Source organism: Aulonocara sp. 'chitande type north' Nkhata Bay, linkage group LG17, assembly GCF_057382095.1.
Source record: "Aulonocara sp. 'chitande type north' Nkhata Bay isolate Kocher_YH1m ecotype deep benthic linkage group LG17, A_spYH_male_GT1.1, whole genome shotgun sequence".
NCBI lineage: Eukaryota > Metazoa > Chordata > Actinopteri > Cichliformes > Cichlidae > Aulonocara > Aulonocara sp. 'chitande type north' Nkhata Bay.
In genome coordinates, this window is record NC_141360.1 from 21310163 (window position 1) to 21323509 (window position 13347).

At 37.9% G+C, this 13347-nt stretch overlaps 1 protein-coding gene across 4 annotated transcripts in view; it reads left to right on the forward strand.

The window, feature by feature from the left end:
• shank3b (SH3 and multiple ankyrin repeat domains 3b) overlaps positions 1-13347 on the forward strand; it is an 88215-nt gene that overhangs the window by 40768 nt on the left and 34100 nt on the right. For 2 of the 4 annotated variants that reach the window (XM_086270144.1, XM_086270145.1), the window contains exons 3-4: positions 3043-3214; positions 3363-3566. In XM_086270144.1, coding sequence (XP_086126270.1) covers positions 3047-3214; positions 3363-3566 — 372 coding nt within the window. In that variant the 5' untranslated portion in view covers positions 3043-3046. The remainder of the gene's footprint in view (positions 1-3042; positions 3215-3362; positions 3567-13347) is intronic. The other 2 variants (XM_086270146.1, XM_086270147.1) reach the window with 2 other exon arrangements.

The window sequence follows — 13347 nt, forward strand, 5'->3', positions numbered from 1 at the left end:
ATACAAACATACAAGGAACTAAGAATACTGGGCCCACATGGCCCAGGACCATGACAGTGAGAGATGTCTGTAGGAGGCTGTTAGATTCATGCCAATATCTCTGTCATAATAGAGACCATTTTTCAATCCATATTTTAATATGATTTTAAGGTCTGGACATCTCTTCATTTAAACTTTATTTAAAAGTTAAAGTGGGTCCATGATTGTGTGTCCCAACAAAGCAAAAGTGTGCAAAGCTGACCCAGTAACTGTGTCAGAGGAAACTGAGCACAACAAGTAGAAGCAATGTGAGGATAGACAGACAACAAAAAGGCACATAGAAGGTAATAAATAGAAATAATGCAACAGACATGGGTTTCATTCAGAAACAATGTGAAATGAAGGATTTAGACTGGAGACAGGTTGCAAAGTCACTTGCAGATGTGCAGCAACTCTAGCCAGTCTAAAGCAGCTTGAGTAGCACAGTCTATATGGTAACAGCTGATCACTGGCTCATGCAGACTGGTTTAGGTTCAGCTGAGTTTGATTACATGGCCTGTCTGAATAAGCACACTATTCATTGTTATCTTTCACTACTGAAAGGGTTCTCATTCTGGAGTGTTAGTATTTTGTGAACTTAACACGAGGTGTATTTTGGCATCTGTGCCTTGATGTGCTGCCTGTTGAAGTACAGTGGGGCAAAAAAGTATTTAGTCAGCCACCGATTGTGCAAGTTCCCCCACTTAAAATGATGACAGAGGTCAGTAATTTGCACCAGAGGTACACTTCAACTGTGAGAGACAGAATGTGAAAAAAAAATCCATGAATTCACATGGTAGGATTTGTAAAGAATTTATTCGTAAATTAGGGTGGAAAATAAGTATTTGGTCACCTCAAACAAGGAAAATCTCTGGCTCTCACAGACCTGTAACGTCTTCTGTAAGAAGCTTTTCTGTCCCCCACTCGTTACCTGTATGAATGGCACCTGTTTGAACTCATCATCTGTATAAAAGACACCTGTCCACAGCCTCAAACAGTCAGACTCCAAACTCCGCCATGGCCAAGACCAAAGAGCTTTCGAAGGACACCAGGAAAAGTATTGTAGACCTGCACCAGACTGGGAAGAGTGAATCTACAATAGGCAAGCAGCTTGGTGTGAAAAAATCAACTGTGGGAGCAATCATCAGAAAATGGAAGACATACAAGACCACTGATAGTCTCCCTCGATCTGGGGCTCATCCCGTGGGGTCAAAATGATCATGAGAACGGTGAGCAAAGATCCCAGAACCACACGGGGGGACCTGGTGAATGACCTGCAGAGAGCTGGGACCAAAGTAACAAAGGTCACCATCAGTAACACACTACAACGGCAGGGAATCAAATCCCGCAGTGCCAGACGTGTTCCGCTGCTGAAGCCAGTGCATGTCCAGGCCCGTCTGAAGTTTGCCAGAGAGCACATGGATGATACAGCAGAGGATTGGGAGAATGTCATGTGGTCAGATGAAACCAAAGTAGAACTTTTTGGTATAAACTCAACTCGTCGTGTTTGGAGGAATGAAGAATACTAAGTTGCATCCCAAGAACACCATACCTACTGTGAAGCATGGGGGTGGAAACATCATGCTATGGGGCTGTTTTTCTGCCAAGGGGACAGGACGACTGATCCGTGTTAAGGACAGAATGAATGGGGCCATGTATCGTGAGATTTTGAGCCAAAACCTCCTTCCATCAGTGAGAACTTTGAAGATGAAATGAGGCTGGGTCTTCCAACATGACAATGATCCAAAACACACCGCCCGGGCAACAAAGGAGTGGCTCCGTAAGAAGCATTTGAAAGTCCTGGAGTGGCCTAGCCAGTCTCCAGACCTCGACCCCATAGAAAATCTGTGGCGGGAGTTGAAAGTCCGTGTTGCTCGGCGACAGCCCCAAAACATCACTGCTCTCGAGAAGATCTGCATGGAGGAATGGGCCAAAATACCAGCTACTGTGTGTGCAAACCTGGTAAAGACCTATAGTAAACGTTTGACCTCTGTTATTGCCAACAAAGGTTATGTTACAAAGTATTGAGTTGTATTTTTGTTATTGACCAAATACTTATTTTCCACCCTAATTTACGAATAAATTCTTTACAAATCCTACCATGTGGATTCATGGATTTTTTTTTCACATTCTGTCTCTCACAGTTGAAGTGTACCTCTGGTGCAAATTACTGACCTCTGTCATCATTTTAGGTGGGGGAACTTGCACAATCGGTGGCTGACTAAATACTTTTTTGCCCCACTGTACTTGTTGCAAAGAGATAACAGTTCTTTGAATCTGTATTAGTTTCTTCTGTGAGTATGCTAGGGTTCTGCTTGGGTTCAAGTGACATTAATAAAATCATCAGCTGCCGATCCAAGGCACACGTACCTGTCTGCTAGTTTTTTGGAACCGCATAGATTCATCTATGGGGCATTACACATACACAGCACCAACTGAGCATGCACTCTCCACATATGTGGACATCCCAAAATGTGATGTCCACATATGTGGACAGCAGGTCCTAGGAGGTTAAAGAACTAAAATGGCACGATAACTTGTCCATTCTGTTGTGTTTGGCGTGTGGAATTTCTAAGACAATTTTTGCAACCATATAATCCATGCTTAATGGTCATCTGGAACCTATTGTTTGTGCATATTTTTGTTGTGCAAATGGTTTAGCTTTTTGCCAGTCACTGCTTCATTTCATTTTTATTTGTTTGTGCTTTTAACAAAAAACTACTTGGTTAGATTTAGGTCAGGTTTAGACACTGAGAATAACTTGGTCAGGTTTAGATACTGAGAACCGCCTAATTAAGTTTAGGCACAAAGAACTACTTGGTTGGTTTGACATGAAGATTGTGGTTTGGGTTAAAACAGTCCCCCATCCATGATGACTTGGGAGTGGCAGAGCTGTCTCAGTGATTTACCAGCAGCTTTGAATGGCATTATTAAATCCAGCGGGTGTGACAAGGCTCTAAAGTTTTGCCTATATCTGCTCTGTGATTAGTGCAGCAGTCATAATCACCATTCTTTCTGTTTCAGCCACATGCCTCTGAGTCCGGCTGCTGACACCAAACATGATCGCCCGCGGCAACAGGCGGTTACAAACGGCAACCCGGCAGGCTCTGTTGTTGCCAGGGACGACGAGGGAGAGGACACGCCCACTGGGAACAGCATCGTCGTCCGCATCGGCATCCCGGACCTGCAGCAGACGGTAACACACACGCACACACACAGGCGTACTGTGTGTCGATGTACAGTTTGTATATAAACATAAGGCACAGCACAAACCTGTCTGTCTGTCTGTCCGGCTGTCTCTTTCTCTGTCTGTCCGCCTGTTTCTCTGTCTCTGGCTCTCTCAGAAGTGTTTGCGGTTGGACCCAGAGTTACCAGTTTGGACCAGTAAGCAGAGGGTTCTGGTGACGTTGACTCAGTCTCTGTCGGATGTTTTGAACTATGGTCTCTTCCAGCCGGCGTTCAACGGCCGAGCCGGAAAGTTTCTGGACGAGGAGCGGCTGCTGAAGGAGTATCCTCTCCCGCCCATCACACCCATCCCGTACCTGGAGGTAAACTTTACCTCAGTGTTTCTACAACACTGAAACATACTAAAACGTACAGCACTGCTATAACTTATAGAACATTATATTAGGACTGAAGTGTTGTAATATTTAGAGAAAACCCTGTAATATTTTTCTAGATTAAAGTTCAGTTAATCAAAAACCCATGTAGTTTCAATTTTCACATTTAAGTGAAGATATACATAACAAACAGATATTTGAACCTGTGGATTAGAATATCAACAACACCTCTTTAGAGCAACTTTCTTCCAGCAGGCTGTTTTCTCTTGTTTAATCTGCATGCAGACCTGGCTGGGAAGTTTTCTCCCTTTGTTGTTTTTTAGTAAAATTAACTCTTAATGATACAGACAAACCTGTGCACAAGTATAAATGCAAACATCTGCATCATACTAATGCAGTCAGAGTATCCCCCAGTCTCTTTTGAAAAGTAGAATGCAACTAACTATCAATACCATAGATAGTATAAAACAAGGGATGTCAAACTCGTTTGTTTTTTTTTTGTCATGGGCCACATACAGCCTACTTTAACCTTAACTGGGCCAGACCAGTGAAACTCCCCTTTCTGTCAGTATTATTTACACATTTAAGCCTTGAGATATCTTAGTATAAGAAGAAGTGCAATTTCAACAATGCGTTTCAGTTTTTTCTGCATGAAAAAGAAATGCTGCTGTAGTAAACGACTACTGCAACTCTTAAATTGTAAGGAAAAAATAAACAATTTCAATAGTAGATAGTGAAAAAAAACAGGAACCTTTCTGTCATTTAATTTTTTCTGTATTAGACCTTAGAGGAAGTCTTTACTACTAAAGATAAACTAAAATACAGTTAAAATTAGCCCCAGGGCCTAATGTTTGAAACCTCTGGTATAAAATATGGATGTAGCTTACATACATTTCCCTGAAGCACCTTAAACCTGCTTTCTTTCTTATGGGCAGTAGAGGGCGACTTTTGTGGTTCCAAATAACTTGCAGTGGTAGACGTGTTTGTGAAAACAGATTTCCGTATGGAGCTCTGTAAACACTTTCTTGATCAGTTTATTATGGTCATTAAGTTATGGTCACAATAAAAATCAATAACGGGGATTATTTACAAGATGCTCATTAGCTAATCATGAGTCATTCACAATTGGCCAATGAGCATGTGATATCACAGTAAGCCCCACCCCTTTCAAAATAGACTTCTTGCTGTGGTTCCAGCAATTTTTCCCACATAAACATGCTGCTAATACACCAGAGGGCGCTACTGAAAGAGGTTAATGTCAGATATTTTTAACAGGGAATGACACTTATTAGTGTGAATGCTTGAAAAGCATTCACAGTATTGTTGTTGTAATCTTTATTATTATTATTATTATTAGTGTGAATGCTTGAAAAGCATTCACAGTATTGTTCTTCTAATCTTTATTAGTGTGAATGCTTGAAAAGCATTCACAGTATTGTTATTCGAATCTTTATTATTAGTGTGAATGCTTGAAAAGCATTCACAGTATTGTTCTTCTAATCTTTATTATTAGTGTGAATGCTTGAAAAGCATTCACAGTATTGTTCTTCTAATCTTTATTATTATTTTTTCCTATTCCGTACGTTTTTCGCCGACTATCTCCTTCAAAACCGTTCAACTTAGAAAAACCATTCAAACACCATTAGATTCCTCTTCTTTTGGAATGGTGTGCTTCTATTTTTCTCATTTTTAACATTTATATTTTTAATTTTATTTAACTTTTTTCAACAAAAATTTCCCATGTATTTCAATGGGGAGACCCTTCAAATTCTCATTCAATTTACTCATTTTTAAACTCTTACTACTTCCACATACGTTGACATAGAGCCACCATTCAAACTTTAAAACGAAGACAAGACATTCAACTATTCACCTTGTATTTATCTTTTCAATATCTATTATACTTTTTCTTTAGTTCCAGTTTAAGTTTCATGATGTTTTTTCACCTGTTTCAGAGTTTATAATGGGTGTGTATGGGACGGAATGTTGGGGCTAGAGTGAGGCAGCTCAACTGCTAGAGTGAGAGGAGCAAAAAAATTAATCTTAAAATCTTTTTTAAAACTGCTGCTGTGTCCGCAGCGTTTGCTCTACAGGTATGATTTTACCCTCAAAACGTAGCCATCGCTGTCCTCTTTCATCCAATGTGTTTACTATTGTCCTAGGTGTTATGGTTCTTTCGTAAATGTCACCAATGCACAGCCTCCTCCCTCCAACTCTTCCATAGACTAATGTTAAAATGGCTCAGAAGGTTCGTTTGAAAATCAGAAGAGCATGGTGTCTTTCCACTGTCACCACGTCCATATAATAAGCTCCACAGGCATGAAAACTGAGAATTAGGTAGACTAGACATTGCTGTCGCTCACGGTGAAAGAATTTTGTCAATACGACTTTTACTTTTCATTTGGGAACGATTTGTTTCGGCCTGACTTTTCTGTTCATTTTAAGCAGCAAAAGTGAGGTGCATGTCTGTGTACGTGTGTATGGAGCCATTGGGTGCGGTCACTATAGCAACCAGGCTCACACCTGCCTGCTTAACGAGCTCTGCCTGCCACTGTACCAAGATTCATCTTAAGCACTTCTCTTTCAACTGCTGCTGTGTCCACAGTGTCACAGCCATCATTTTACCCTCAAATTGTCGCCATTATTGTTCTCTTTCCAACACCGTATCTTTCAAAGCTCAGGCATTTAAACTTTTTAAACTGTGTGGATCAAAGTGGAGGGATCACATTTGAGTCATTCAGTGATTCAAAGAATATGACCTTTTGATATTCATTCAGATGTTTTCTGACTCTAAATGTTCTTTTCTCATTTCTTAGGGTTTTCTAATTTACATTTAAAACATTTTCAGCTTTTTTCCAACTCCTTCTTCTGTGTAACCTTCAGCTTTTAGCAGTTCAGCACCTTTGTTTTCAGGTTAAATTCGTTTTTTTTTTTTTCGTTTTTTTTTAATCTCATTCAATATTTTTAACTCAAAATTCAGCAATTAATTCATTTCAGTGCATACATTCAGATTCAAGCATTCACACTGCAGTTTCTTCAGAAAATGCACTTTCTAGTTATTATTATATTTTATTTTTCCGTACGTTTTTTGTAAGCCTACTCCTTCAAAACCGTTCAACTTAGAAAAACCATTCAAACACCGTTAGATTCCTATTATTTTGGACATGACTGCTTCTATTTTTCATATTTTTAACATTTATATTTTTAATTTTATTCAACTTTATTCAACAAAAATTTATAATGTATTTCAATGGGGAGACCCTTCAAATCCTCATTCAACTTACTCATTTTTAAACTCTTACTACTTCCACATACATTGACATAGAGCCACCATTCAAACTTTAAAACGAAGACAAGACATTCAACTATTCAACTTGTATTTATCTTTTCAATATCTATTATACTTTTTCTTCAGTTCCAGTTTAAGTTTCATGATGTTTTTTCACCCGTTTCAGAGTTTATAATGGGTGTGTATGGGACGGAATGTTGGGGCTAGAGTGAGGCAGCTCAACTGCTAGAGTGAGAGGAGCAAAAAAATTAATCTTAAAATCTTTTTTAAAACTGCTGCTGTGTCCGCAGCGTTTGCTCTACAGGTATGATTTTACCCTCAAAACGTAGCCATCGCTGTCCTCTTTCATCCAATGTGTTTACTATTGTACTAGGTGTTATGGTTCTTTCATAAATGTCACCAATGCACAGCCTCCTCCCTCCAACTCTTCCATAGACTCTAATGTTAAAATGGCTCAGAAGGTTCGTTTGAAAATCAGAAGAGCATGGTGTCTTTCCACTGTCACCACGTCCATATAATAAGCTCCACAGGCATGAAAACTGAGAATTAGGTAGACTAGACATTGCTGTCGCTCACGGTGAAAGAATTTTGTCAATACGACTTTTACTTTTCATTTGGGAGCGATTTGTTTCAGCCTGACTTTTCTGTTCATTTTAAGCAGCAAAAGTGAGGCGCATGTCTGTGTACGTGTGTATGGAGCCATTGGGTGCGGTCACTATAGCAACCAGGCTCACACCTGCCTGCTTAACGAGCTCTCTCTCTCACTCTGCCAAGATTCATCTTAAACACTTCTCTTTCAACTGCTGCTGTGTCCACAGTGTTAAAGCCATCATTTTACCCTCAAAACGTCGCCATCGTTGTTCTTTTTCCAACATCTTGTCTTTCAAAGCTCAGAGATGTAAACTTTTTAAACTGTGTGGGTCCAAGTGGAGGGATCACATTTTAGTCATTCAGTGATTCAAAGAATATGACCTTTTAATATTTTTTCAGATGTTTTCTGACTCTAAATGTTCTTTTCTCATTTCTTAGGTTTTTCTAATTTACAATTAAAACATTTTCAGCTTTTTTCCAACTTCTTCTTCTGTGTAACCTTCAGCTTTTAGCAGTTCAGCACTTTTGTTTTCAGGTTAAATTCGGGTTTTTTTTTTTTTATCTCATTCAAGATTTTTAACTTAAATTCAGTAATTAATTCATTTCAGTGCATACATTCAGATTCAAGCATTCACACTGCAGTTTCTTCAGAAAATGCACTTTCTAGTTATTATTATATATTCCGTACGTTTTTTGGCATCTAACTCCTTCAAAACCGTTCAACTTAGAAAACCCATTCAAACACCGTTAGATTCCTATTCTTTTGGACAACACTGCTTCTATTTTTCATATTTTTAACATTTATATTTTTAATTTTATTCAACTTTATTCAACAAAAATTTATAATGTATTTCAATGGGGAGACCCTTCAAATCCTCATTCAACTTACTCATTTTTAAACTCTTACTACTTCCACATACATTGACATAGAGCCACCATTCAAACTTTAAAACGAAGACAAGACATTCAACTATTCAACTTGTATTTATCTTTTCAATATCTTTTATACTTTTTCTTCAGTTCCAGTTTAAGTTTCATGATGTTTTTTCACCCGTTTCAGAGTTTATAATGGGTGTGTATGGGACGGAATGTTGGGGCTAGAGTGAGGCAGCTTAACTGCTAGAGTGAGAGGAGCAAAAAAATTAATCTTAAAATCTTTTTTAAAACTGCTGCTGTGTCCGCAGCGTTTGCTCTACAGGTATGATTTTACCCTCAAAACGTAGCCATGGCTGTCCTCTTTCATCCAATGTGTTTACTATTGTACTAGGTGTTATGGTTCTTTCATAAATGTCACCAATGCACAGCCTCCTCCCTCCAACTCTTCCATAGACTCTAATGTTAAAATGGCTCAGAAGGTTCGTTTGAAAATCAGAAGAGCATGGTGTCTTTCCACTGTCACCACGTCCATATAATAAGCTCCACAGGCATGAAAACTGAGAATTAGGTAGACTAGACATTGCTGTCGCTCACGGTGAAAGAATTTTGTCAATACGACTTTTACTTTTCATTTGGGAGCGATTTGTTTCGGCCTGACTTTTCTGTTCATTTTAAGCAGCAAAAGTGAGGCGCATGTCTGTGTACGTGTGTATGGAGCCATTGGGTGCGGTCACTATAGCAACCAGGCTCACACCTGCCTGCTTAACGAGCTCTGCCTGCCACTGTGCCAAGATTCATCTTAAGCACTTCTCTTTCAACTGCTGCTGTGTCCACAGTGTTACAGCCATCATTTTACCCTCAAATTGTCGCCATTATTGTTCTCTTTCCAACACCGTATCTTTCAAAGCTCAGGCATTTAAACTTTTTAAACTGTGTGGATCAAAGTGGAGGGATCACATTTGAGTCATTCAGTGATTCAAAGAATATGACCTTTTAATATTCTTTCAGATGTTTTCTGACTCTAAATGTTCTTTTCTCATTTCTTAGGTTTTTCTAATTTACAATTAAAACATTTTCAGCTTTTTTCCAACTTCTTCTTCTGTGTAACCTTCAGCTTTTAGCAGTTCAGCACTTTTGTTTTCAGGTTAAATTCGGTTTTTTGTTTTTTTTTAATCTCATTCAATATTTTTAACTCAAAATTCAGTAATTAATTCATTTCAGTCCATACATTCAGATTCAAGCATTCACACTGCAGTTTCTTCAGAAAATGCACTTTCTAGTTATTAGTGTGAATGCTTGAAAAGCATTCACAGTATTGTTCTTCTAATCTTTATTAGTGTGAATGCTTGAAAAGCATTCACAGTATTGTTCTTCTAATCTTTATTATTATTATATTTTATCTATTCCGTACGTTTTTTGTACTCCTACTCCTTCAAAACCGTTCAACTTAGAAAAACCATTCAAACACCGTTAGATTCCTATTCTTTTGGACATGACTGCTTCTACTTTTCATATTTTTAACATTTATATTTTTAATTTTATTCAACTTTATTCAACAAAAATTTATAATGTATTTCAATGGGGAGACCCTTCAAATCCTCATTCAACTTACTCATTTTTAAACTCTTACTACTTCCACATACATTGACATAGAGCCACCATTCAAACTTTAAAACGAAGACAAGACATTCAACTATTCAACTTGTATTTATCTTTTCAATATCTATTATACTTTTTCTTCAGTTCCAGTTTAAGTTTCATGATGTTTTTTCACCCGTTTCAGAGTTTATAATGGGTGTGTATGGGACGGAATGTTGGGGCTAGAGTGAGAGAGCTCAACTGCTAGAGTGAGAGGAGCAAAAAAATTAATCTTAAAATATTTTTTAAAACTGCTGCTGTGTCCACAGCGTTTGCTCTACAGGTATGATTTTACCCTCAAAACGTAGCCATCGCTGTCCTCTTTCATCCAATGTGTTTACTATTGTCCTAGGTGTTATGGTTCTTTCATAAATGTCACCAATGCACAGCCTCCTCCCTCCAACTCTTCCATAGACTCTAATGTTAAAATGGCTCAGAAGGTTCTTTTGAAAATCAGAAGAGCATGGTGTCTTTCCACTGTCACCACGTCCATATAATAAACTCCACAGGCATGAAAACTGAGAATTCAGTAGACTAGACATTGCTGTCGCTCACGGTGAAAGAATTTCGTCAATACGACTTGTACTTTTCATATGGGAACGATTTGTTTCGGCCTGACTTTTCTGTTCATTTTAAGCAGCAAAAGTGAGGTGCATGTCTGTGTCCGTGTGTATGGAGCCATTGGGTGCGGTCACTATAGCAACCAGGCTCACACCTGCCTGCTTAACGAGCTCTCTCTCTCACTCTGCCAAGATTCATCTTAAACACTTCTCTTTCAACTGCTGCTGTGTCCACAGTGTTAAAGCCATCATTTTACCCTCAAAACGTCGCCATCGTTGTTCTCTTTCCAACATCTTGTCTTTCAAAGCTCAGAGATGTAAACTTTTTAAACTGTGTGGATCCAAGTGGAGGGATCACATTTTAGTCATTCAGTGATTCAAAGAATATGACCTTTTAATATTCTTTCAGATGTTTTCTGACTCTAAATGTTCTTTTCTCATTTCTTAGGTTTTTCTAATTTACAATTAAAACATTTTCAGCTTTTTTCCAACTTCTTCTTCTGTGTAACCTTCAGCTTTTAGCAGTTCAGCACCTTTGTTTTCAGGTTAAATTCGTTTTTTTGTTGTTGTTTTTTTTAAATCTCATTCAATATTTTTAACTCAAAATTCAGCAATTAATTCATTTCAGTCCATACATTCAGATTCAAGCATTCACACTGCAGTTTCTTCAGAAAATGCACTTTCTAGTTATTATATTTTATCTATTCCGTACGTTTTTTGAAAGCCTACTCCTTCAAAACCGTTCAACTTAGAAAAACCATTCAAACACCATTAGATTCCTATTATTTTGGACATGATTGCTTGTATTTTTCTCATTTTTAACATTTATATTTTTAATTTTATTCAACTTTATTCAACAAAAATTTCCCATGTATTTCAATGGGGAGACCCTTCAAATTCTCATTCAACTTACTCATTTTTAAACTCTTACTACTTCCACATACATTGACATAGAGCCACCATTCAAACTTTAAAACGAAGACAAGACATTCAACTATTCAACTTGTATTTATCTTTTCAATATCTATTATACTTTTTCTTCAGTTCCAGTTTAAGTTTCATGATGTTTTTTCACCCGTTTCAGAGTTTATAATGGGTGTGTATGGGACGGAATGTTGGGGCTAGAGTGAGGCAGCTCAACTGCTAGAGTGAGAGGAGCAAAAAAATTAATCTTAAAATCTTTTTTAAAACTGCTGCTGTGTCCGCAGCGTTTGCTCTACAGGTATGATTTTACCCTCAAAACGTAGCCATGGCTGTCCTCTTTCATCCAATGTGTTTACTATTGTACTAGGTGTTATGGTTCTTTCATACATGTCACCAATGCACAGCCTCCTCCCTCCAACTCTTCCATAGACTCTAATGTTAAAATGGCTCAGAAGGTTCGTTTGAAAATCAGAAGAGCATGGTGTCTTTCCACTGTCACCACGTCCATATAATAAGCTCCACAGGCATGAAAACTGAGAATTTGGTAGACTAGACATTGCTGTCGCTCACAGTGAAAGAATTTTGTCAATACGACTTTTACTTTTCATTTGGGAACGATTTGTTTCGGCCTGACTTTTCTGTTCATTTTAAGCAGCAAAAGTGAGGTGCATGTCTGTGTACGTGTGTATGGAGCCATTGGGTGCGGTCACTATAGCAACCAGGCTCACACCTGCCTGCTTAACGAGCTCTCTCTGCCACTCTGCCAAAATTCATCTTAAACACTTCTCTTTCAACTGCTGCTGTGTCCACAGTGTTAAAGCCATCATTTTACCCTCAAAACGTCGCCATCGTTGTTCTTTTTCCAACATCTTGTCTTTCAAAGCTCAGAGATGTAAACTTTTTAAACTGTGTGGGTCCAAGTGGAGGGATCACATTTTAGTCATTCAGTGATTCAAAGAATATGACCTTTTAATATTCTTTCAGATGTTTTCTGACTCTAAATGTTCTTTTCTCATTTCTTAGGTTTTTCTAATTTACAATTAAAACATTTTCAGCTTTTTTCCAACTTCTTCTTCTGTGTAACCTTCAGCTTTTAGCAGTTCAGCACTTTTGTTTTTAGGTTAAATTCGGGTTTTTTTTTTATCTCATTCAAGATTTTTAACTTAAATTCAGTAACTAATTCATTTCAGTGCATACATTCAGATTCAAGCATTCACACTGCAGTTTCTTCAGAAAATGCACTTTCTAGTTATTATATTTTATCTATTCCGTACGTTTTTTGTACTCCTACTCCTTCAAAACCGTTCAACTTAGAAAAACCATTCAAACACCATTAGATTCCTATTCTTTTGGACATGACTGCTTCTACTTTTCTCATTTTTAACATTTATATTTTTAATTTTATTCAACTTTATTCAACAAAAATTTCCCATGTATTTCAATGGGGAGACCCTTCAAATTCTCATTCAACTTACTCATTTTTAAACTCCTACTACTTCCACATACATTGACATAGAGCCACCATTCAAACTTTAAAACGAAGACAAGACATTCAACTATTCAACTTGTATTTATCTTTTCAATATCTATTATACTTTTTCTTCAGTTCCAGTTTAAGTTTCATGATGTTTTTTCACCCGTTTCAGAGTTTATAATGGGTGTGTATGGGACGGAATGTTGGGGCTAGAGTGAGGCAGCTCAACTGCTAGAGTGAGAGGAGCAAAAAAATTAATCTTAAAATCTTTTTTAAAACTGCTGCTGTGTCCGCAGCGTTTGCTCTACAGGTATGATTTTACCCTCAAAACGTAGCCATGGCTGTCCTCTTTCATCCAATGTGTTTACTATTGTACTAGGTGTTATGGTTCTTTCATAAATGTCACCAATGCACAGC